Here is a 24,605-nt window from a genome sequence, read left to right on the forward strand (position 1 = left end):
TCTCATTGTTGACACTGCTTGATTTGTGGTATACTCATAACCTACCCTGGTCAATTGGATTTTGTTGACATTCCAACCTGAACAGGCATAAAAAAACAAAATAACCCTCAGTCTTTGAGCTAACTGAGCCTCGATCTAATTTAAAAAGTACTTTACTGAATGTTATGGTGCATAAAACACACCTTCAATCAATTTAGTATATTCATCTGCACATTAGACAACTCTTGTAAATTTCCATAATTTTCTCATCTTCTTTTTTTCCTCGTAAACATAACATCTCCATTCAAACAACTTCAAGGCATTTCCGTAATGTCAATATACAATACACAGGTAAACATGTATAACATTAGAAATGGTATCCTTTGTCAGGGAGACTTCAAAGTTGTGAAACACTGTATGCACAGTGCAGCACAAGTATATGCTAACTATGGACTATTGCAAGCAAAGGGAAATCTGGTCTGATACGTTGGTTAAGGAAAAAAAAAGTCAAATTTTTACTATCAATGTTGCACTTGCAAAAAATGGATAAAACCTCAGTATTTCAGGCTACAGGACTTAGTAATCAACTATGGAAAATTGAGGTTACTAACATAAGGACATTCTCTCCATTTTTGAAATGCAATGTTTTTACCACAGCCATTATTTGCAAAGAATATCCCCATTTTCTTTTGTGGGTCATTGTGTGTGTGTGCTCCGATACAAAACTGTAAAATGTAAGCTACTCATTGTGGAATTAGTTTATATCATAACTTGTTTAACCTGTATTCTCTTTTTTTATATCTCTATTTTATCTTATTTTATTTTTCTTGATACACAAATATCATATCATAAATATATTTTCATTTGGGGAAAGAGAGAGCAATCTCATCGACAATGAATTAACACGATTGCCTCCTGCCCTGCCCCTACCCCTCACTAACAAAACGGATAAAAGACTGCATCAGTGATATAGTCTTCACTGCTTTGTGACCGCAAAGACGTTGGCTTGTTCATGAACTCTGACAGCTGTGTCAGTACTATTTGCTCAAAATGACAGGTAAAAATAAGACAGAGATGATGGGATTGATATTCATCATCGGTTTTGATTCAGTCTGTGTGAAAGAGTCGACTGAGAGAGCGGGAATGGCATTCTTCTCATAAAGATGGAGATACCTCATTTATCCCAACAGGGGGCATAAACTTGATTGTCTCACATCCATAAAGAGAATGTGTTGTAGAGTGCAACACGAACCCAACAGATTTTCTTTGAGAGAGTACTAATCTCTTCGCTCCCCACCTCAAAAATCTCCATTGTGGTCTGACAGATAACATGGGTATATTCTGGCCTAGACTGAGATATACAGAGATTGCAATTAGGATGTTTGTGGGCCCAGATTAGCAAAAACATTTCTCTTGTGGCAGGTCTGCCAAGGATGGCTAAAAGATAAATGTAAAGGATTGAAATATGCATTTGCAGAAACAGAGTTACTATTCAGACCTAAATGAATGCTCCTTGACTAATTCTGAGCTAGTCTCGTGTATGCCCATGTCTTGGAAATTCGATTACAAAGTCATGCAGCAGACTTGAGATGAACAATATTTCTTGTGCCTGCTCTCTCTCTCTCTACATATCTTACTGTTGTCTGAGCTCTGTTTTCCCCTTGTTCTAGCAGCAACTCAAAACATTCTGCAAATATTGATAGCTTCATTTATCTAATTATTTTTTTTTTTTACAGCTTTGTTGCAAATCTCACCTTGATGTGGCCATGCACAAAATCACAAGAGGAAAGAGTCTACAGAGGAAATCATTTGGATTCTGCATAAAAAAGATACAAAATAAAACAGAACTATATCATTGCAAAATCTGTCAAAGTGCCACGCATCGCAGAATTCGCCTGTCTGTTTTCCCCTGTTAAGACTATGTAGTATTTCTACGATCAGATATGCTGTTTGTAAGTCATTAATATCAATATCATATACAAGAATGCACTGGTAATTGGTTTCTCATCTCCTTGTTTGCCTACTGTTTATTCACAAAACACACAAGACCTTTCACTATGTGCTATGCCGGCCCCTCCTTCTCTTTCAAATTTAAAGATCCTAACTTTAGAAGGGTCTGCGTTGCTATCGTGGCGCCGTCCGCTGGACTGCTACTGGCCAGGCTGCCCTCCACGTTTTCTAAGGAAGTGTCGGATTCCTTGTCAGATTCGTTGAGCGTGGAGAGGATCAGGTCCTGGATGAAGAAGCTGCGGTCGGCATTCTCTATCTCGGTGACTTGGAGGTCTGTTTCAGACAGGGAAGGCTCATTTATCCTGGAGGCAAAACCATCAAGAGTCACAAAGAGAAAGCAAGGATTTAGTTAAAGTGAAAACAAAGTTCTAGTAAGGGCCTGAGAACCCGTCTGGCATATTTCATATTTGCTTGCAATATATCGAAAGAGTCTACAAAGAAACTTACCTGGCTGACGCGGTTTGCCGGAATGATGAGTCGTTTTGGAGTATTTTGAGAAAAATAATAAAAGTCGGCCAGACTAACTCGGTCTCAGGGAAAACTCGACCCTATTTCAGACAATTTACAAACAGTTCGTGATCGCCATGTTCATCAGTACTCTATACTACGGGTACCAAACGAGGCCTTGATGAGCAGACAGGAAAGTGCGTGCTAATCCTGTACAAAACAAATGGACAGCGCGCGGTCCTCAAGCCTACTAGTATACGCACATCACCTCAGTTGCTGAGACGCACGGTCTTTGAAGTTTTTGTTGTTGTTTATCAGGCGTCTTTGATTGTTTTTAGAGGTGCTTGAGAGGCGCACACTAATTTTGCATGCGCGCCAAAGAGGTTTTTGATGCGGGCGTTGTAACAACTCGGACCACTACTGCGAGTAGCCAGAACGCTACAATGTAGTTTATACAGGCCGCTCCCATATGCATAGTACAACGCTGTACAATCCAGAGGGACAACCAATACAACTCATCCCGCCGTCAAGCAAAGCGAGGCCGAGTTATCCCCGAGTCCGAGTCTAGCCTAACCCCGTTCGGGTAAGTTCTGAGACTGAACGTTTTTGGTTAATATTTCCCATTTTCGTCGTTACCCATCGAATATCTTGTTATTACAGCGTTATTCCACACATTTCCTAGGCATTCGTTCACATTTTGGAGCAAAATTTGACATCTTTTGCAGGCGTACCAGAACTTTGTTTGGGCTTTAACTGTATGAATGTCACAAGCAGAATACTAAACAACATCAGGACAGCACATACAAACGAAAACAAGAAACAAACTTCTCTGGTGTAAAATTGATGAAATACAATCAACCATCTGGAATTAAACCAAAATAAATAGCATAAATGATGACCTAAATTCCACTGCATTTGTGGAATGACATCTCCAATAATTCCTCAAGAGACATGCATGTCTTGTAGGTTTGATCATTTCAACTTTCAGCATGATCCACGAACATTCACTATTAACAAGTCTTACCGACTACAAAAGGATTCGCTATTTGAGATCAAAACTCACCTACAATGACCTCATTCAGTTCCTAAGTTCTCAACATGCTCAGCTGACTAACTCCTAAACACTGTCACCACAGTTGATCTATTGGTGGATTTCAACATCAATGAACACTTCCAAATCAAAATAAAAGGTGTACATTTTTCTTTTTTTCATTACATACTCTGAATTTGTAGTATATGAAGTACACTGGGAGTTCTTTCACAGAAGTAGAATATATATCTGTATAACTGGCCCAGTAGCTTCTGCCCTTTGAAAATTTGCGTGTCAATGCGTTATCATCACAATTTCATGGCAAGTGAAAACATCACTGGTATTGAATTTCTTCTGATAGTCTCCTTCCTACAAGAAGCCATTGCCGCTGTTACCTTGATAATAGGTACTGGGACTCGGGTTGGTTGGTGCTGGTGGATAGTAACGTGGACTCCACAACACTGCTGTAGTTTGGGGCTCCATGCCCAGGATTACTGTTCGCAGACGCAGATGTTCCCGTGGGTCTCCTTGGGGGCGGTACTGTCAGACTTTCCACTTGTCTTCTGCTTCCCTGTATACACAAGTAAGAGATACAGACAGTGCGTTGGGTATGCAAAGCAAACAAACAAACCAGCAAGGTCAAAACGATTTCTTAATTGCCCCCAAATACATGCCAACACATATAGACACAAGCATACACTTAGTCACTCATCTATACACACACACATGCATACACAGCCATTCATGGCTTTAACATGCCACAATAAGCCCATGACAATATTGAGCTGTGACCTGGGGCACAAATGTTGGTCTAAAGCTTGATCACTAGAGCAGAGTTACAGGAAAAAGAAACAGAAATTAACAAAAATACTGAGGTGATAAAGTCATCCCTTTTTCTTTTTGTTCAAAGAATAATGACTTCTACAAGAAGAACTCATAACCGTAGGAATGAGAGAGAGAACTTAAAAAAAAAGAAGAAGAGAGAGAGAGAGAACTGGTGAGGGTGAAGGAGGTGGTCTGGCCCCTCCCCCAAAGAGGGGACTTTCTGCTCTCCCTGCCCCTTCAGCTTTCTTTATTGTATCACTTAAATGAATTCTACGAGGGGAACAACGTACTAGCAGGTGCAGGTCCTGATGAAGTCAACTGACTCAAAGTTGGAAGATCAAATACAAATGCAGGCACATGACAATATTATCAAAAGTAGTCTTGCGGTCAGTACATGTACGTATCACGCATCACTGATCGATCAAACATGTAATATGCAAACATGTACACGCATTGTGACACTGTACTGTGCAGTGTGTGCACTATAATTTACACATCATGTATGTACACAGCATCGCTACGCACTGAAAAGATACTCATTACCTTTCACATGCATGCACATACTACTAATCTCTTATCGCACAAGCATTATCCATCAGTTAATACAGTACTGTGAGATATGATGTTTTTGTTTTTTATTCTATTTCAAAATCTGCAGAAGTCCAGAGATCCAGGGGAAAATATTTTGCCTGCATCGCTCTCATAAAATCATTACACCGTTGTAATGATTCAAGATCAAGTTATTTCCTTTTTTTTTTTTTTATTGATAAAGGCCTCAGGGTGCCTACACCATGAACCACATGAAAATTTATGAAATGTTCATGCACAAAGCAATGTAGGTCTTGTTTCTAAAGGACAAGTCCACCTTCATATACATGTGGATTGAGTGAATGCAACAGTATTAGTAGAACACATCAGTGAAAATTTGGGAAAAAGCAGACAATCCGTTCAAAAGTTATGAATTTCTAAAGTACCTGCGCAGTCACTGCTGGATGAGAAGACTACTAGAGTGTATGATGTCACATGCATACAACGATATAAGGAAAATAAAAAGAGAATTTCACAAAACTTTACTTTTTGAATAAAGTGCACATTTCTTTGACTTGTTACTGACGTATGTTAGTGGAGCGGCATAGCCGAACAATTGTGCATTTTGTGATAAAAGCACCAAATTTCGTACACAGGTTGACAATCACGTTCAGATTAAATTTAGATATTGGGCCATCGTAAATAGCGCCCTCAACGTCCATGGCAGCCATTTTTCAAAATGGCTGCCATAAATGCCATGTTTTCGTAAAATTTGCTAATTTTAGGAGAAAAAGTAAACAAGATTTTGGTTACAAATGGGAAATTACATTCAAAATAAATCTAGATATCGAGCCATCGAGCCATCGAAACGCCCATGGCAGCCATTTTTCAAAATGGCCTCCATAAATGCCATTTTTTCAAAACATTTGCTAACTTCAGAAGGGAAAGCCAGTAAGATTTTGCAAACAAGTGGGAAATTACATTCAAAATGAATTTAGATATTTTGCAATTGTTAACTGCGCCCTCAACGTCCATGACATCCATTTTTTACAATGGCTGTCTAATGTGCCACTTCTTCGATGATTTTTCAAATTTCAGAAGGGAAAAGTAAATAAGATTTTGCCCATAAATGTTAATTACATTCAAAATAAATCTAGATATTGGGCCATCGGAAATTGCTCCCTCAACGGCCATGGTAGCCATTTTTTCAAAATGGCCGTCATAAATGCCAGTTTTTGTTTAAAAAATGCAAATTTCAGAAGGGAAAGCCATTTTTTTTTCTCTTTTGTGCAAACAAGCGGGAAATTACATCCAAAATAAATCCAGATATTTGGCAATTGAAAATTACGCCCTCAATGGATATGGCAGGCCATTTTTTTTTTTTAATGGTCACCATAAGTGCCACTTTTTCATTTAAAAAAATGCTAATTTCAAAAGGAAAAGTCAATGAAATTCTGGTTATAAATGGGAATTGGCATTCAAAATAAATCTCGCTATTGGGCCATCGGCCAACGGTCATGACAGCCATTTTTCAAAATGGCCGCCAGAAATGCTATATTTTCGAAAAGATTTACTAAAATCAGAAGGGAAAGCCAACGAGATTTTGCAAACAGGTGGGAAATTACATTCAAAAGTAAACTTATTGGGCCATTGCAAATTGCCCCCTCAATGGCCATTCCAGCCATTTTTTTCAAAATGGCCACCATGAATGTCTTTTTTTCGTAAAGTGTTGCAGACGTCAATCAGAATTTCCACAAAGGTGGAAAATTACATTCAAACTGAATTTGATAATAGGCCATCCAAAAGTGCACCCTCAACAGCCATAGCAGCCAAGTTTCAAACAGCTGCCATGGATGCCCCCCCCCCCCCCCACCATTTTTTTTTCCAAAAATTTGCCGATGTCAGATTCTAAGGAAAAGTCAATAAGACTTTGCAAACAAGTTGAAAATTCTGCTCAAAAATAAATTTAAGTATAAGATCTTCTTAGAAGGCGCCCTCAAGGGCTTTGCTGACCGCCATGGATGTCTGCTTCTTTTTTATTTTCTTTTTTTTTTGGGGAAAGATTTGCTAATTTCAGAGAGAAAATCAATGAAATTTGTACATATGTTGAAAATCATATTCAAAAGAAAATAATATATGAGGCCATTACAAATGGCACCATCAACGACCATGGCAGCCATTTTCCAAATGGCCACTATAAATGCTATTTATTTCTTGAAAATATGATAATGCTAGAAGACAATACAATTTCTTGTGGAAATTGACAAAAGACATTCAAATAAATTCAAGTTTGAATTTGAATTTGAATTTGAAATGAAGATATTGAGCCACCACTTAAACATCGTCCCCAACGGCTATGGCAGCTCTTTGTCAAAATGGCTTCCACACACTCTTTTTTTTTTTATTTGCCTATTCCAGAAGGAGAAAGCAATAGAATACTGCTTAAGAGCAATTATATCTAATGCAATCTGGTGTTCAAAAACATTTAAATTAAAAAAAAGGTTTCATTGACGGGTTAGTTCTAAATTCATGTTTTCAGTTTAGTTCTAATTGCAGTATTTCGCGTGTGACGGCTAACAGTATGGATATCAAATGTATGTGTTTTTATGGAAGTATAGCATAAAGTAAATTAACTTTTTTCGTAAAATGAAAGGCCATTAAGAATGTCTTAAGAATGTTTAGGAAGTTACATTTTAGAATAGATACACGTCATATAGTCCCATATATTCAATGATATGGCGTTACTGTCAAAGTTGATACATGGCGCCATTATCCCTGGATATTCATATTACTCTTTTTCGGAAATTTTTCATGTTTGCCACCTAAAATATGCATACATCATTGGTGAGATATAATCGCTAAGCATTTGCCTTGTTTATTTTAGTTGTTCCTCAAATGATTTCTTTAACACCATATTTCAGATTACACAATGTCTCTGTGAGTATTCTACTGTCTTCTCCTTCTAAAGTTAAGCAAATTTTCAACAAAAAAGAAAAAGAAAAAGAAGAGTGTATTGTAGCCATTTTGACAAATAGCTGAAATAGCCATTGAGAACACAGCTTATGATGGCTCAATGTTTAAACTTCTTTGTGTGTAATTGTCAACTTGCGCAAAAAAAGTTTATTGTCTTCTTCCGGCATTAGGACATCTTCATAAAAGAAAAATGGCATCTATGACAGCCATTTTGGAAAATGGCTGCAATTACCGTTATTAGCATTTTTTTTCTTCTTGAAAATTAAATTTTGCGAAGGAACAATTTTTAGAGTCAGTGCAACCTGGATATATTGTTTGATTTTAAACATGACTTTCAATTTATGTACACATTTGTTGACATTTCTTCCTGAAATTACCATTTTTTTTAACAAAATGATTATGACAATTGCAGCCATTTTGGAATATGGCGGCAATGGCCGTTGAGGGCAGTATTATAATAATCTAATACAAATATTTATTATAATAATCTAATACAAACATTTATTTCAAACATGATTTTCAAATTGTGTGCAAAATCTTATTGACTTTTCCTTTTGTGAAATCAGGAAATAAAAAATAATGGAATCCATGGTGGCCATTTTGAAAAATGGCTGCAATGGCCATTGAGGGCGCTATTTACAATAATGTAATACATAGGCGCAAGACATATTTCAAACGAAATTTTTGAATTGAGTGCAAGATCTTATTGACTTTTCTTGCGGAATTAGTAAATTCAGAGAAAAAAAATGCATTTACGGCGACCATTTTGAAAAAAATGGCTGCCATGACCATTGGGGGCACAATTTGCGATGGCCCAATATCTAAATTTATTTTAAATGTTATATTCCACTCGTTTGCAAAATCTTATTGATTTTCCCTTCTGAAATTTTTAAAATTTTACGAAAACTGGCATTTATAGCGGCCATTTTAAAAAATCCCTGTCATCGCCGTTGAGGGCGCAATTTGCGATGGCCCAATATCTGAATTTATTTTGAATGCTATTTCCGACACATTTGCAAAACCTTACTGAATTTCCCTTCTGAAATTTGTACATTTTTAAGAAAAATGGCATTTATGGCGGCCATTTTGAAAAAAATGGCTGCTATGGCCGTTGAGGGCGCTATTTACGATGGCCCAATATCTGAACTTATTTTGAATGTTATTTCCCACTCGTTTGCAAAATCTTACTGGTTTTCCCTTCTGAAATTTTTAATTTTTTTTTCGAAAAATGGCATTTATGGCGGCCATTTTGAAAATGGCTGCCATTTCCGTTGAGGGCGCAATTTGCTGTGGCCCAATATTTAAATCTATTTCAAATGTTATTTCCCACTCGTTTGCAAATCCTTATTGATTTTTTCTTCTGAAATTTGTAAATTTTTACGAAAAATGGCATTTATGGCGGCCATTTTGAAAATGGCTGCCATGGCCGTTGAGGGCGCAATTTGCTGTGGCCCAATATTTAAATCTATTTTAAATGTTATTTCCCACTCGTTTGCAAATCCTTATTGATTTTTCCAACTGAAATTTGTAAATTTTTACGAAAAATGGCATTTATGGCGGCCATTTTGAAAAATGGCTGCCACGGCCGCTGAGGGCGCTATTTACGATGGCCCAATATCTGAATTTATTTCAAATGTCATTGTCAACATGTGTGCGAAATTTGGTGCTTTTATCATAAAATGCACAATTCCTCTAATTTTTCAAGCTATGCCGCTCCACTATGTTAAGGGTAATATTATTCCCCCTGCCTTCTGAAAGAGAGAAGACGAGTATTCTTTTGTTATGCAAGAAAAGTGAAAATATCTTGATTTTCCTTTATTCTTTCTTTATATTGTTGTACACATGTGACATCACAAGCTATAGTATTCTTCTCATCCAGCCATGACTGAGCACAAACTTCAAGAATTCATAACTTTTAAATGGATTGTCAGATTTTCCTCAAACTCTCACTGATGTGTTCTACTAATATTGCTGCATTCACTCAACCCACATGTCTATGAAGGTGAACTTGTCCTTAAGTTACTTGTTGATGACAGTTATACATGCCTTATACACACATGTTCATACGTTTACCTACATATAAATGAAAGGATAAAAGGAAAAGATTAGTAACGCATTATCAACATCCAACAAATTTTGATGGTTGCATCAAATTGTCAATGTATCATGCATCTTCTTCAGGGTTTCAACTTCTCATCACCAGGTTTATAAAGTACAGTACCTCAAGCCAACATTTTCACTAAGTTGAGGATATCAATCAGATTTGTAAGGTAATTGATTCCATGATGGATAGGCAGTACAATTTGCAAACTCTCAAGTATGTGGCAGTATGTTGTATTTTGTTGACTTCACAAATATTTCACAACTAACAATACTTAAAACCTTTGTGAAAATAGCAGTATAAGTTATGGGTGTAAATTCATGCGTGTATACATGGAACACAATGCATCCTGTTAGATGTATTTAATGGTAGCAACTTGGAAAATTCACAAAAAGGACAACTTCATGAAAACAAAGGAGGAAGAATGCGGATCATATGTATGACATGGAACACAAGGCGACCACTCCTGCCAGCATCGCCTGCCCGGCCCTCTGCCGATGTGTCACTCACCATGCTCCTCACCTGGGCATTCTGCGACTGCTGCTGCTGCTGCTGCTGCTGGCGTTCCAGCTGCAGCTGCATCATCTGCAGCTGGTGCAGCTGGGAGGCCGTGGAGGAGTGGCTGCCGAGACCGCCGGCTGACCGCCGGGCCCCCGACAGTTGGGACAAGAGTTCTGGGATCAAACGAAAAAAAGGTGAAACACATGAGAACAGGTAAGCAGTGTATTTACATGGGTATTCCAGACAATTTATATAATTTCACATTAGGTATAATCATATTGCTTGCTACTGATGGAAACCAAGCTATGTCTTAAAGTGGAAGACAATGCGCAAACAAAAATTGGAAATTTGGAAAGATTGTTGCTCATAATCTATCATGTCCATAATGCTATCAAACAGTAAAGTTAGTAGTTGTGAAAGATTTCAAAAGGTTAGAAAACATGAAGCAGCACATACCGGCTATGGGGTCCATGGCCTCCCTGTTGCCTGGTGAGCCTGAACTTTGACCTGCGGAGAGTCCACCGCCACTAAAGTGCATGTTGGTTCTCCTCGGTCGCGGACCAATGCCCCGCCCTGGGTGGAACATTCGCCTTAGATGCCTAACATTACCAGCTTCATCGTGGGAAATCAGCAAATTAAGGAAATGACAAAGCTGTGCATGATAATACAATACACAATTGCAATGACAACAACAGCAACAAAACAGCAACAACAACAACAACAACAACAAAACCACCACAAAGTTTTTTAAACAATACAGAGCGTATCAAAAAAAAAAAAGGTAATTCAAATTTGGAAGGCTACCACTTCTTAATTGTCAGCTATGAAGAGCACAGTGTTAGTTGTGAGAAAAGGGGAACTCTTTCTCTTTGTATTGGTACCTAGGTAATTATGTTGACAATTGTCATGCATGACTGAGCACCTTTAAAGACAACAATGACATATTGCACTTTTTCCAAGTTTACATGTTATTTCAAAGGAACAATGCATGTCTCACTGCATGGATGAGATCTGTCAATGAAAGTGGTCAAATTATCGGGCCAGCCTGCACGACTGCAGATTCGTGTTTTAGGGTTTCTTCTAACGTTTTATGGTTCATAACCTTCAACATGGCTGTGTTGTCGATAACTTGGTCCTTCCCATTAGGGCGTAACCATTATCCATTTTACTGTCTTCATATTCCAGACATGGTTTGTCACTGGGAGCTATGTGTTGAATATGAACAGAGAAAAATGGACTGTGTGTGTTGGCGTCTGTGGGAGCGACCAAGTTATCGGACGAAAGGCCAATTTAAAGGTTATGGACCATGAAATTTTTGGAGAAAACCTAAACACAAACCCTTAACACAAATCCTAAACACAAACCTGCATTCATACAGGCTGGCCTACTCAGCAACTTTCATTAACAGATCTCATCCATGCAGTGAGATATGCATCGTTCCTTCGCAATAACACGCAAACTTGGAAAAAGTGCAATTTGTCATTGTTGTCTTTAAAGTTCATGTGTTCAGTCATGCATGACAATAGACCGGTTTACTAATATATGCACAGATCTTTAATTTTACACACGGCCACAACCTCGGGCAAACAAAGGATACGAGGCTGCAACGTCGGCTAATGCAGCCGTCCCGACACGTCCCCACATGTAGACTTACGTGTATGTTGTGTACATGTGTGCGATGCATCAACTTCGACTTTACCTCCTGGCATTTCGTGTGGCTCTAAATCAATTCCCAACCTTAGATGAGGGATAATTCTGCTGTGATCAAACACAATTTGGACTATAGTTTCGATTTTGTTGAATTTTGGTTTCGATTTTGTCTTCAGTAGTATCTGAAAATGGGTGGAAAACATTGCTGCTACGGAACATGCAACAGTATGACCGCCTCAATTCATACTTCAATGATTTTAAGCATTATGATTGATTGTAAAATCTAAACCTCTCAGAACTTTTTTTTTTCGGGGGGGGGGGGATGTAGACAACGAATCTCTCATAATCGATATTTTCAAAGGATTTTTTAAAGTTAGACTTAGACTGATTAGACTTCATGAAATAGAATGATGATTTTGACCCATTTTTCTATTAACAATAACAGTTAGCTGCCTAGCCCTATATAGACTAAGATCTAGAGTAGATCTAGACGTAGGATAGACCTAAAAACAAAAACAATGATAGACCTACCCTCCCTGACATTCGCAGTAGGCAACATTTATTTCCCCCGTTGACTTATTCATCACGACCCAGGTCTGGTATGTTGGTTTGTTAAAGGACAAGTTCACCTTCATTAACATAAGGATTGAGAGAATGTAGCAATATTTGTAGAACACATCATTGAAAGTTTGAGGAAAATCGGACAATCCGTTCAAAAGTTATGAATTTTTGAAGTTTTTGTGCAGTCACCGCTGGATGAGAAGACTACTGCAGTGTATGATGTCACATGCGTACAACAATATAAGAAAAACATTAAGAGAATTTCATAAAATTTCATCTTTTGAAAAAAGTGCACATTCCCTTGACTTGTTACTGACATATGTCATGGGTAATATTATTCCCATTGCCTTTAGAAAGAGGCAAGTCAAGTGCTCTTTTATTATGCGAAAAAAGTGAAAATATGTTGAATTTTCTTTACATTTTCCTTATACTGTTGTACTCATATGACATCACAAGCCTTAGTAGTCTCCTCATCCAGCGGTTCCAACACAAAAAATTTAAAAATTCATAACTGTTGCATCGATTGTCCAATTTTCCTCAAACTTTCACTAATGTGTTCTACTAATATTGCTGCATTCTCTCAATCCTTATGTTTATGAAGTTGAACTTGTCCTTTAAGGTATGTCCGGTCCTTTTGCGTCGGCCTAACCTCACCAAGGAAAACACAAACAGGGCTCGTGTCCGAAACCTCATTGAACTTCAGGCTTGAAACATTCCCATCCGCGAAAAGACGGTAGTCCTCAAATGACTTGTATCCCTTTAGCTTTTACCGGTCATAGTTAGCCCGATTGATGATCAGGTAGTTGAACGCGTCAAAGAGTCCAAAATCTGGAATACTCTCGAAGTTGGGTGTAAACCCAGCGAGCTGGGGAGGATCGGAGAACGAGCAGCCTACACGAGCGAGCTTCTCCTGCAGCTTCTCCGGCGGAGTCCGCCCGGGAGAGGTCGGGATCGATGAGCAAATCCAAATCGGCTACGGCAGTTGCAAGTTTGATGAGTTTCTCCTTGTTGTAGCCTCTTGTGCTCACACCTCCATCCCTCAAATACTCAGTTAAATTCCTTAACTGTCCAATTCTTCCATGGCTTGCTCGAACTTTGGCTAGAACTTGAAGCTGACGCCATCACAAAGCAAGATTACAGGAAAAGTTGTCGGTTATTCGCAGCCAGTAACGTAATGTGGCTTGCGCGTCCGCGCTTATTTCGCTTGCCCGACATAGTTACAATCACTAGGGTCGCGTGGGGTTGACGTCATTATGCATATCATTAGTAAACCGGTCTATTGTCAACATAATTAGGTATCAATGGAAAGAGGAAGAGTTCCCCTTTCCTCACAACCAACATTGTGCTCTTCATAGCTGACAATTCAAAAAATGGTAGCCCTCTGAAGTTGGATTACCTTTTTTTTTTTTTTTTATAAGGTCTGTATAATATAAACAGTATACACAGGGCAAAGGAAATATGACAAGAATGTTCTGTCAAGGATTACTTTATATGGTTTCAATTATGAAAAATTCACAAAACACATAATTGTACGAGGTGCATTCATATACTCCATACTGTGCATGTTGGAACTAGAAGACTAGAAGCAGAAACAATTTGCAAATATCATGATCCTGAAATCAAAGAAGGAAATGTTCACTCGGCCAAAGGTCCTCTAATGACATTACTTCCTGGCATTGTAAATGCTGAAAAAGGATATTATTTCTCGCGATGATCTGTGTTCTAACGTAAGGTGAGCCGCAAAGTCATCTGTCACGTGATTGGGATCACCGCCGGGTGACGCTGCGCACACTGGACATACCTATTGAAAGAACAAAACATGTGTGTCAGGCACTTCGTGTCAACAGAAAGATTAGGGGATATCCTTACGACACCACATGCGAATTGCATTTAGTCTTTTCCAGAGTGGTCGGTCTCTGCCCAAGTTTGGTACAGTACCATCATATATTCTCTGGGTGCATTAGTCTCGAGGGATCTTATTGTTCAGTCTAACTTATTTTCAGCAAAGAAATAATGTTTGTAAACATGTCAGTTCTACTGCTCTAATGTGGCAGAAGTTAGATTTGAGTAAATTACAGACAATACAAGTGATTGAGGATCTGACAAAGGTAAATTACCACTTTAATTTACCTGAAAAACATGAACCTGAACCACAACTGAGCATAGCCTGGCTGAATACAACAAAGATCTGTTATCAGTCTATCCACATAATCTTTGTTCTATAGGCAATGACTGCACTGGTGTTGTGAATCTGTTGTTTCTTTGATACAAGTATTGAATCACTGCTGCCTACATGCTACATGTAAATGACAAAATAATGGTACAAACTTGTATTGAATAGAGTTTTAAAACATAATAGTGCCACATACGATCTACAGTACAATCATTTTCATTTTCAGTTGTAGTGTCAAAACATACAGTATGGTAGCCCTACTACATATCGACCACCCTTATTGAAACCGACCGCGTATAATTCGCGCACTGAACACTTATTACGCACTTCTCTGCGCGCAAAGCACATAAAAATGGATTGGCTTTGAATGTAGATGAGGATGGTGTGGGAAAACGCGATAATTCACTGTTCATTAATGGTTTTAATCAAGGACAAAATTTCGAATGAATATTTTCACCGAATCGTAATGACAGCACAATGTAATGTCTATGGAAGTTTCTAAAAGGCTTCTAAAAAGCTTCGTACAACACGATGTTCAATACAACTCGGTTTGCGTGCATTGTCAATGCAAAAACAGCGGTCGATCCTAATAACGCGATTTACCGCGGGGAGCTGAAACGAGGCCACACAAGTTCGTCGGCGATTTTTTTTGCACTGAAACTTCGAATCGAAAAGGGAACAACGGCATTTGATAGAGCTGCATTTTCTCAATCACGTAGGTCAAGTTTTTTACGTGAACTTTAGTGTCAAATATTCTTATCAAGCAAATAAACATTAGGCGGTCGATTAGTAGTAGGTCCAACCAGCATGTGCTTGAGGGGTTTTTTGAACAACAGAATGACATGCTTGGTAAACTCAAGGGCCCCCTCATACAAAAACCCAGCTTCCTCTTCCTCCAACATGAAATGACAGAGAATTACATGTATACAATGTACTGGCCATCATATGTAACTGTGCATAAAAGGATGGCACAGTTAGTTTCCATCTTCTACACGAGTACATAAATTGCTGGGGAAATCATGTTATCAATTTATTATTAAGTTCTTCATGCAGTCTTTTGTTCATTTTAATACATACAAATGCACTCAATGCAAGAATTAATAACAAACAAACAATTAATAAAAAAAAAAAAAAAACCTGCAAGTCTAGCACTTATCTAAGCATTGCAAGTTCAACTTTCACACATTCTTGCATGCTATTACTTAAGAACATAGCAAACTTGGAGTGGGGCTTTTGAACCTCCAGGGGAGCATGGTGATCATATCATGTACAAATAGTATGTAAATTCTACCACTCTGGCAATGATACCTGCCAAATTTGGTTAAACTTTGTCCATGCATTTTCAAGAACATGATGAAAATAAGAAAGTTGAGCCCCCATTTGGTTTACATAGTATGACAATGTAGATATAAGTTATGACACAAAAGACTGAAATGCAGTGCAATTCAGAAACAACCAATAAAAGAGCTACAGCTGGTTAAGAGATGATCTGAGCTCATCTTTCCTGCTTACACTGTAAGTTCATTACAAGGATTATCACTGTTGTCAGCATCACTGTCACCATCAAAATCGTAATTTACACATGTAGTGTCATCGTCGTCATCAACATTTGGTACTCCCTCATCATCAGCACTATAGATCCAAACATCAAAATCATCCCCATCACTTGCATCATCATCCTCCTCATCATCATAATCATCATCCTCATCATTCTCATCAACATCAGCTTCATCACAATCACCATCATTACTATCAATCTCACAGACAGCATTACTGCCCTAATCAAACCAACATCAATGTCAGCATTAACTCTCATCTTCAGCATCAAGAAACTCACCACTTCAGCATTTGCATCGGAGTGCTCTGAAGTGACGTGCTCCTGGAGGGTTGCCTCTGTGAAGCCCATCTTTCCGCAGTAGGTGCACGTGAACGACTGGGCTTGGTCCAAACTCACCGCTTCTCCACCATAATATAAATCTGTTAATGGGATCCCAGGAAGATAATATATTACATACAGTTTGTACGCACAATGAAAACAAAGCAATGCATGTTATAATATTGTGTCCACACACACAAACACAAAAACAGAGAAATTAACACACATTGTATCATTGGAAATGCTACCTGTAGTTGTACACTGTATACTGAAGTAACATTTAATGCATATTGTGTATTCTGTGCACACACAAAAAAAGAAATAATCAAAATTATAGCTTCACTACAATAAAAAAGTACCAAGTGCCACTAATATACTGGACATGATCACGCACTGTTTACGATCTCTGGACATGAGGGATGTTCTGATAACATTTCATGACTGCTCCAAATGGTTAATCAGGCAAATGTTTGATTCCACAGGCTACATACTACACTTGTGTTCAGTCTACATCAATTGTCAGAGACAGTGTTTTGGATGCACCACACAAGCTGGCACATGGGGTCAGGGCACCCTGATTCACAAAAATTCACCTCATCATTCCTAAGATATTGACCTACAATTAAAGTGGTGTCACGTTGATAGTCTTTCCTGACTTTTACTGGCCATCTGTATGAACCACCTGCGGTCAACATCATTTGCCCTTTCTCTAGCTGTGGGTTATGAGACAAGGACACTACACTGGGTTTGCATCTTGCTCTTTGCAAAGGTACATATGTACTTTCAATGGATTTTTGTTCACGTCTGCACTGAGACTCGGTCACACAGAGGACCTCCATTTTATGTCATATCCAAGGGGCAGAACAATCTTTGCCTCTTTCTAGAAGGCACAGCAAGGTAACACAAAATATTGTTGAAGTTGGACTTTAATCCAAGTATCTCAATAGCAGTGTGTAACTATTGACTGAGCCACTTGCCATCCTCAAAGATGAACCAATAACACACATTAATGTATCGGGTATTCTTCAATTAACAATACCGCTTGGACATTATGATACTGATTAATATTGTTAATTTACATTTGGTATGTGCATGTCTCTTTCAAGGTACAATAGGGAATAGAACCACACCAACCATAAATTGCACTATGCCAATGGATACTTCGGTGCTCCAGATATCATGTGTAAAAACTAGGGCTGGGTAAGTGTTGTTTGTCAGTTTGTGGACCATTAGGCCAAAAAAAAAAAAATTGTTGCATTGGCGTAACCCGCCCGACCCTAAAAATTCCGCCGACCCCATGTTTTTATATATTTTTTTTTGTTGCTATCGATATCAAATATCTTGTTGATTGCGATCGCGATCGCACAAACCCGGAAGTGGAAACGGCTCTGGGGATATCGGATGTACGAGGGAGAGATCTAGCGCCTTGCATAAGCCTTCCTTGATCGTACGTCATCTGTTTCCAACACGGACACGTACTCTAACAAGATTTATTCAGTGTATACGTTGCATTCAGACTGCGATGTATTGTGCACAGTTTTGCCGTAGGTTTCTTGTGTGGAGAACTTACACGAATCTGTATATGTGGGACTGTAATAGAGATCGCCGTGTGCGATGAAAAGATCGTACATATGGGTCAATTTGCATCTATCATATCTAAGTCAAAATAGTAAAATATGAAGTGAAAACATTCAGGATAGGGATTTCAACATCTTTAAATTCTGTGAAGGGGTATAATTCCAGTAATATCGGCCTCATAAATGATTTGTAGAATAGATGAACACAGCACATTCGGTGCAACAGTTGTAACTGTTTACTGAGCTGAGCACGAGTTTTACACGTAAAATGCAGGTAGCGAAAAAAAAAAAAAAAAAATCCGCCCGACCGACCCTATTTCAAAATCACATGTTACGCCAATGCAACAATTTTTTTTTTTGGCCTTAGCATGGAATACAGTATCTTGCTAAACGAACTTCTCTCATCACCCTCAGTGTCAATTTCCAAAAAGAATCCACAAAAGTTCTTGTACTCTTTTTGACCTCATCACTGAGATGATTTACCATGTGAAGCTCACTGGTCAATATTACTGAAAATGCCCTGGATACAAATACAGATTTTTTTTTTTTTATAATTATCATAATCATTATGACGAGCACAAGAAGTGGGGCTTGTTTACACTGTATGGTGTTTCAAGTAGCTACAATGTATCATCATGACAACTTTTTTGTGGCCATTGTCAGTAATATCAATGACAAATCTTACACACAATCAGTGATAACCATCTCAAGGAGAGAGGCTCTTGGAACAATTGCTTTTACCTACTAGTATTCTCCAGTCAACCAGCATTTCAACAATCTGAGTAATTCAAGAGATAATGCGGAGAATCCATCTTACCAAAATCTGATCGTGTAAGTATGCACTGCATCGGATGCTCTGCTGTGTGACGAGTTGTAGTTGCTCCGTTTTCGTAGCAGGTTGCACAAAGGTCATAGTCGTAGCAGATGAGACACTTGTACCTTCTGCCCCGGAAATTACTTTTCAGACAGCAGTCACAGCTTACACCTACATGAGGGGGGTGGGTGGAACACAAATGTTGGGAGTTAATTTTATGAAATCATCACTGTGAAAAACATTCTGGAGCCTTGTACAAGCAATCGCTGTCACACAGGCTTGCAAGTTGTACGAAATGTTACAAATGTGTTGTTTTTGTGCACCAGAAACTCATAGACAGCATTCGATTGCCTTCATTTTTAAAAGATGATATGAAGCCACATGCCTGCATCCATAGATCTCAGTGGATGCAATCTGAGAAGACACACCCACACTCTAGGTGCTCATAATTAGGATATGCATCACTTCAAGCATTACACTGTGCCAATAGCTATCGCACACTGCCTTAAGTTTACTAGGGCAATGCGCATCTTTTCACTCTTGTGCTCTGCTGAAAACATCTACACAATGTGTAATAGCATCGCACTCACTGTTTCAATATATTATTCTTAGTATTAGGGTAATCATCATTCATCACAGAATGTTGTTATTTCAAAGTAAGTACCGGTACATACAGTCTGTACCGGTACATGTAATGTAAGCAGGGACAAAGCTCACATCAATGAAGACTGGCGGATACCTTTTCTGCTTTCTTTAAATTATGTTATCTACATGTAGACTGCTGCATGAGCACATATTTATTACTAAATTTGATTATTATTACCTCCGCCAAGGGAGGAGGTTATGTTTTCGCTACCGTTGGTTTGTGTGTTCGTTTGTTCGTTTGTTTGTTTGCTTGTCCGTGTGCAAAATAACTCAAAAAGTACTGTAGTTAACGGATTTTGATGAAACTTGCAGGAAAGGTTTGGAATGATAAAAGTAACAGATGATTAAATTTTGGTACCGGTAGTGATCCAAGAATTTTGGGGAATTTATGAAGGATTTTTGATATTTTGGCAGGTAGGGTCAATGAACTTGGGAGTTCAGGCTGCGTGTATTTGAGGTTTGCATGCACGCACTAAAGTGCGTGCTCTAGTTTGTGCTAGGGAGAGGCGCGCCGTGCAGCTGAGGGTTTATGACGTAACAAAGGCTTCTAAATTGGGAAATTGGGCAACTTTCAGCACAAGTACGTAGGGTGGAAATCACTGATATCTCTATGGAAGAACAAGATCAGTGGTGGAAATGAGCTGCATGCTTGGCGGAGGTCTGTGCTCTCAGAGTGCTTTTCTAGTTGTTAATGCTACAGAATGCACTTCAAGCTACAGTATATCATTGGGCATTCCATGTTGTTCAATCTACAACCTGTATGGATGACAAGAAAGTTTGTAGAGTGATAAGACATGTCCACTGAACAAAAATGTGGGCAGTTTTCACTACACTGTCAATAAATGTTTACTACACTACTCGACATTTGTAATTACTACAGTAAATACAGTGGTACTTGTACATATTCTTGTGAATGCCTGTCTGAGTCACACACAAAAAACAAAAACAAAAACAAAACCAATCAGGAAAAATATCACTTTACCTTCTTTGAAAGTTACTCATATGCAGGGAAAATGCAATGCTTGTATCACTTTATCTTGAAATGCGATTATCAGTGCATTTCTTTCACTACCCGTACAAAAATGGTGGTCCATAAAATGGCCCAGTTCCATTCATCTGAATAAAAATCATGGATTAGGTACATGCAGAACCTGACCCCTGTTACAACCTTTGCTTTGAGTACCTGCTTTGTCAAATCTTCAACATCAGCATAAACACATTCACACACAGGCACATGATACATGTACAAGATACATTCATGTACAAATGTACATACAATGTATATGTGGGGACTAGTACAATTATGTATGTTCATGCTTTACAACAAACTATAACTAAATTATGGTTAATCAAAATGGGATGTCACATGTATCACAAGGACAAGTGGCAGTTGCCTAAGTTGTACCAGGGAGGTCTCTCTTCCACCTCCCTGGTTGTACATGTGTGTACGAAGATAAAGAGACCCTACAACTTGAGGCAAAAGATGTATACTGAATGCATTTGAAGAACTATAGGATGTCAAAGGAATATCTAGGTTTTGCACTTTAATGCCAAACAGCCATGTTTCATTGTTACCACAATTCCTCTTTGGCTACTACAGGTAGAAGTAGAGGGTGGGGATGCAAAATGTGTAGATTCCATCATCTTTACACACATCAGTATACACACACTTTACACTGTACATTTGATACAAACTACTACCGGTATTTGTTTATTACTACTGATAGGAGCTACATACAACACAAGCTTGACACTGGACATTAATTACATTGTGATATAACTGGTTTACAAATCATACAACTACATGTACATTGCACACTAAGATGTTGATCTAAGGTATTTGCTGTTTATGCTATTTATGAGATTCCCATGGTCTAGGCCCCAGGAGGTGTGCAGTAGGCATCAACTTCAGCTTGATGGACACCAAGCTTGATCAGGAACATCTTGAAAATTTGCATGCATTATCTTGGCCACGTTGCCAAAAAGTTGTTTAAAAATAAAAATTGAATCGACAAAATCCAGAGAAACAAGCATCCGAAAAAAGGGTAAAAATCATATCCATTCCCACAATACGCAATGTGCACATACACTGTAAAGCTCACAAGTTTGCAAGAAACTTCAGCATGAATTGTACAACTCTGGCTGCTAAATTTACTTTATACAAAGGGCAACTCTAAATTAAATAGAAGAAAGGGTGAGGGAAATATCTGACCTAAAATGTTTAATATGAAATGATGCCCTGTCTTTCTAAAAATCAAGTCACTGATCAAAGTGACATTTTGTTAATGCCAAGGATTAAACAGACAGGCACATAACATTTGTGCATTGTACACAATTGTACACACAGTACTGTATGTCCAATTTAAGTGCATGACACAGATGGTCTTCAAAATGGTGAATTAGTGGTATCAGTTTCAAACTATATGGAGATGGAGGAGAACTAGAATAGTGAGTCCAGCATCTATGATTGATGATTACATGTCCCACGTGTACCAGGAAATGATCAAGCTAAAGCTCATTTTGGATCTGAATACAGAGGCATGTACAGAACACCATACAAAACAGTGCAAACCTGTGTATGTACAGTAAGAAGATTTGTACAGTTCTTGTAATGTAATGTTCAAAACTTTATAGAACCATACAAGGTACTGTACAAAGTGTAGGTTTTCAAAAGGGTACTGATTTTTCGAATGTAGAAGAAATCTCCCATGCCAACATTATATGTGGTTGACACATCTGCGAGTTTGTGTCAGTGTTGGGTAGATTAAAGATTAAAGATTCTACCTTCAAAACTACACTGTACACGTGTACATGTATGAGTAAACTAAAGGGCACTCCTGTTACAACAAACACAGTTGTAATGAATTTCACACACTTTCCAATATTTAGGTACAAATTCTGGTCCAAAAATGATCATAATTACAGTCTAAGCTGAAAAATTCTCTTCAGTTTAATATACAGTCTTACTGAATGAAATTTTGATATTTCAACATAACAGAAAACTGCCAGTCCGGAGGATTTTGTTATAAGAATTTTAAGACATCTATACATGTAGATGATCAATCCTTTGTAAGTTATGCATTGTTAGAGTTGGCCATCAGGGGCCATGGGAATGATTTGGACCCGAGGCATTTACAGTGTACAGCACATGTATTCTACATTGTAGTACTTGTACAATACATGTAGTCTAGGCTTGTATCCTAGATAAATAATCTTCAAGTGGAAGTCTTTCATATATTAGTCTGACTGGTAAAGTTTATACCATGTACAATTTGTATACTCAATCACATGATTTTAAACATCAAAAACTTGGTTCTACACACCAAATCTACTTCTACGGTATGCATGTTCTACAATGTAAAGTTAGATCTGAAAGCAAGCTGCCCATAATTTGACCATAACGCGTAATCGCGTTAAAGGTACTAGCCCACATTTGCAAACCCCCGAAAATCAAAACTGCATAAAACAGGTCCAATATGACTTACAAGTACAAGTTATAACAGTAACATACCTCACCTGTCGCTCTTTGTCTATACCATTCGATAAAAGAGAGAAAATCATCGTTTTAAAATCAATTTTCAAACCGGGTCAACTCGACCCAAAATCGAATTATGAGCGCGGGCTATACGTACACTGTACATGTAACATGTACGTGGACCGGAGCTAGCGAGCGTTATACGCATGCATACGGATTACGGTGCATTTTCATTTATTTTTATGAAAGTAATGGACTAATTGGAACGAAATTTTGCACAGGTGTTACTGCAATCATACCCACACTCCATGCTAACTATGAGACCAATTGCTGCAGGTTTACAAATGTGGGCTAATACCTTTAACGCCATCCAACATTTGACTTTACGTTTTGGCATGGGCAGATGGGAGGTTGAACCTTGGGGCAGGTTTTTTACCATGTTCAGATTTGAGCATCACCATGATTATTCTTTATTGCCTTCTTTGGCTTTCAAGACCAAGTGTGAGGTTCTCCCCAATCTACAATAGAAGTATTAGAACAGCCCAGTCGCCGTAAAAACGCTTTGCACAGCATCGCATCTGGTACAGCTGGTCGGGCTATCCCCAGTCGTTTTGGTTCTGCATTTTGACTTTGAGAGACGTTTCATGAATTATACTTCAGTGTACCATGTGTACCCATGCAGATACAAGAGGAGGGCACCAACAACGCATATCATTTGCACATCAATGACAATAATCAACATCGCAAGACTTCTCAAACAAGTCAACATGGTCACTCAACATGCTCAAGCCAGTCAGTCAAGTTGCAATTTGTTGCCCAACATTCACAAGCAATCTTAAGATTCGCCATTGAGACCTCTACATACGGACAAGACGCTCCTACCTTCCCCTTTCACTAATTAACATAGTGCACACACAGAACATTGGACAATCTAAACCGGGATACAATTTACAAATCGTGCCCCGTCATGTCAGAGACACCCCTACTCTTGTGTGCAGCATTCGAGCTGGAGTCAATCCCTCATTTGTGCAAATCGTGATGCATGCATGTCGTGTCTCGTTGCTGCCTGTACGATGCGATGATGTGTGCGAATCAGCGTATCTAGTGCAGACATGTTCCGGTTTCGGCAATATGCTTACCTTCATGTCGGGACATCCTAGGCGACAATTCAGCCCCACCTTGCACACAAAATCCATGCACCACTTCAACTGACGTTTGTGAGTTATCTGCACCATTTACTTGAAATTTCAGTTCTTCCAATGCAAATAAAATGATAGTTTTATATTAACTTGTCAGTGGCATATTACACCAAGTGCAGAAGTACTCAGCCCCATGAGCGTGATGTCACAGTCTCGTAGGAACCAATATTTCAAAGAGTGTCAAAATAAATAAATATTCTACACTAAAAACAATGGTTTGCCAACAAAATATTTATTAGAA

The 24,605-nt window shown here is 38.5% G+C and overlaps 1 protein-coding gene across 1 annotated transcript; it reads right to left on the minus strand.

The window, feature by feature from the left end:
* Positions 1-1,718: 1,718 nt before the first annotated feature.
* On the minus strand, positions 1,719-24,482 carry LOC140241704 (E3 ubiquitin-protein ligase KCMF1-like). The gene is made up of 8 exons (XM_072321449.1): positions 24,305-24,482; positions 19,049-19,216; positions 16,616-16,755; positions 14,305-14,406; positions 10,851-11,013; positions 10,404-10,567; positions 3,862-4,037; positions 1,719-2,291 (listed from the first exon to the last, which is right to left on the minus strand). The coding sequence occupies exons 1-8, from the start codon at positions 24,318-24,320 to the stop codon at positions 2,042-2,044; spliced, it is 1,179 nt and encodes a 392-aa protein (XP_072177550.1). The 5' UTR covers positions 24,321-24,482; the 3' UTR covers positions 1,719-2,041.
* Between the last annotated feature and the right edge of the window lie 123 nt (positions 24,483-24,605).

The sequence above is a fragment of the Diadema setosum genome, chromosome 18 (genome assembly GCF_964275005.1).
Source record: "Diadema setosum chromosome 18, eeDiaSeto1, whole genome shotgun sequence".
Lineage (NCBI taxonomy): Eukaryota > Metazoa > Echinodermata > Echinoidea > Diadematoida > Diadematidae > Diadema > Diadema setosum.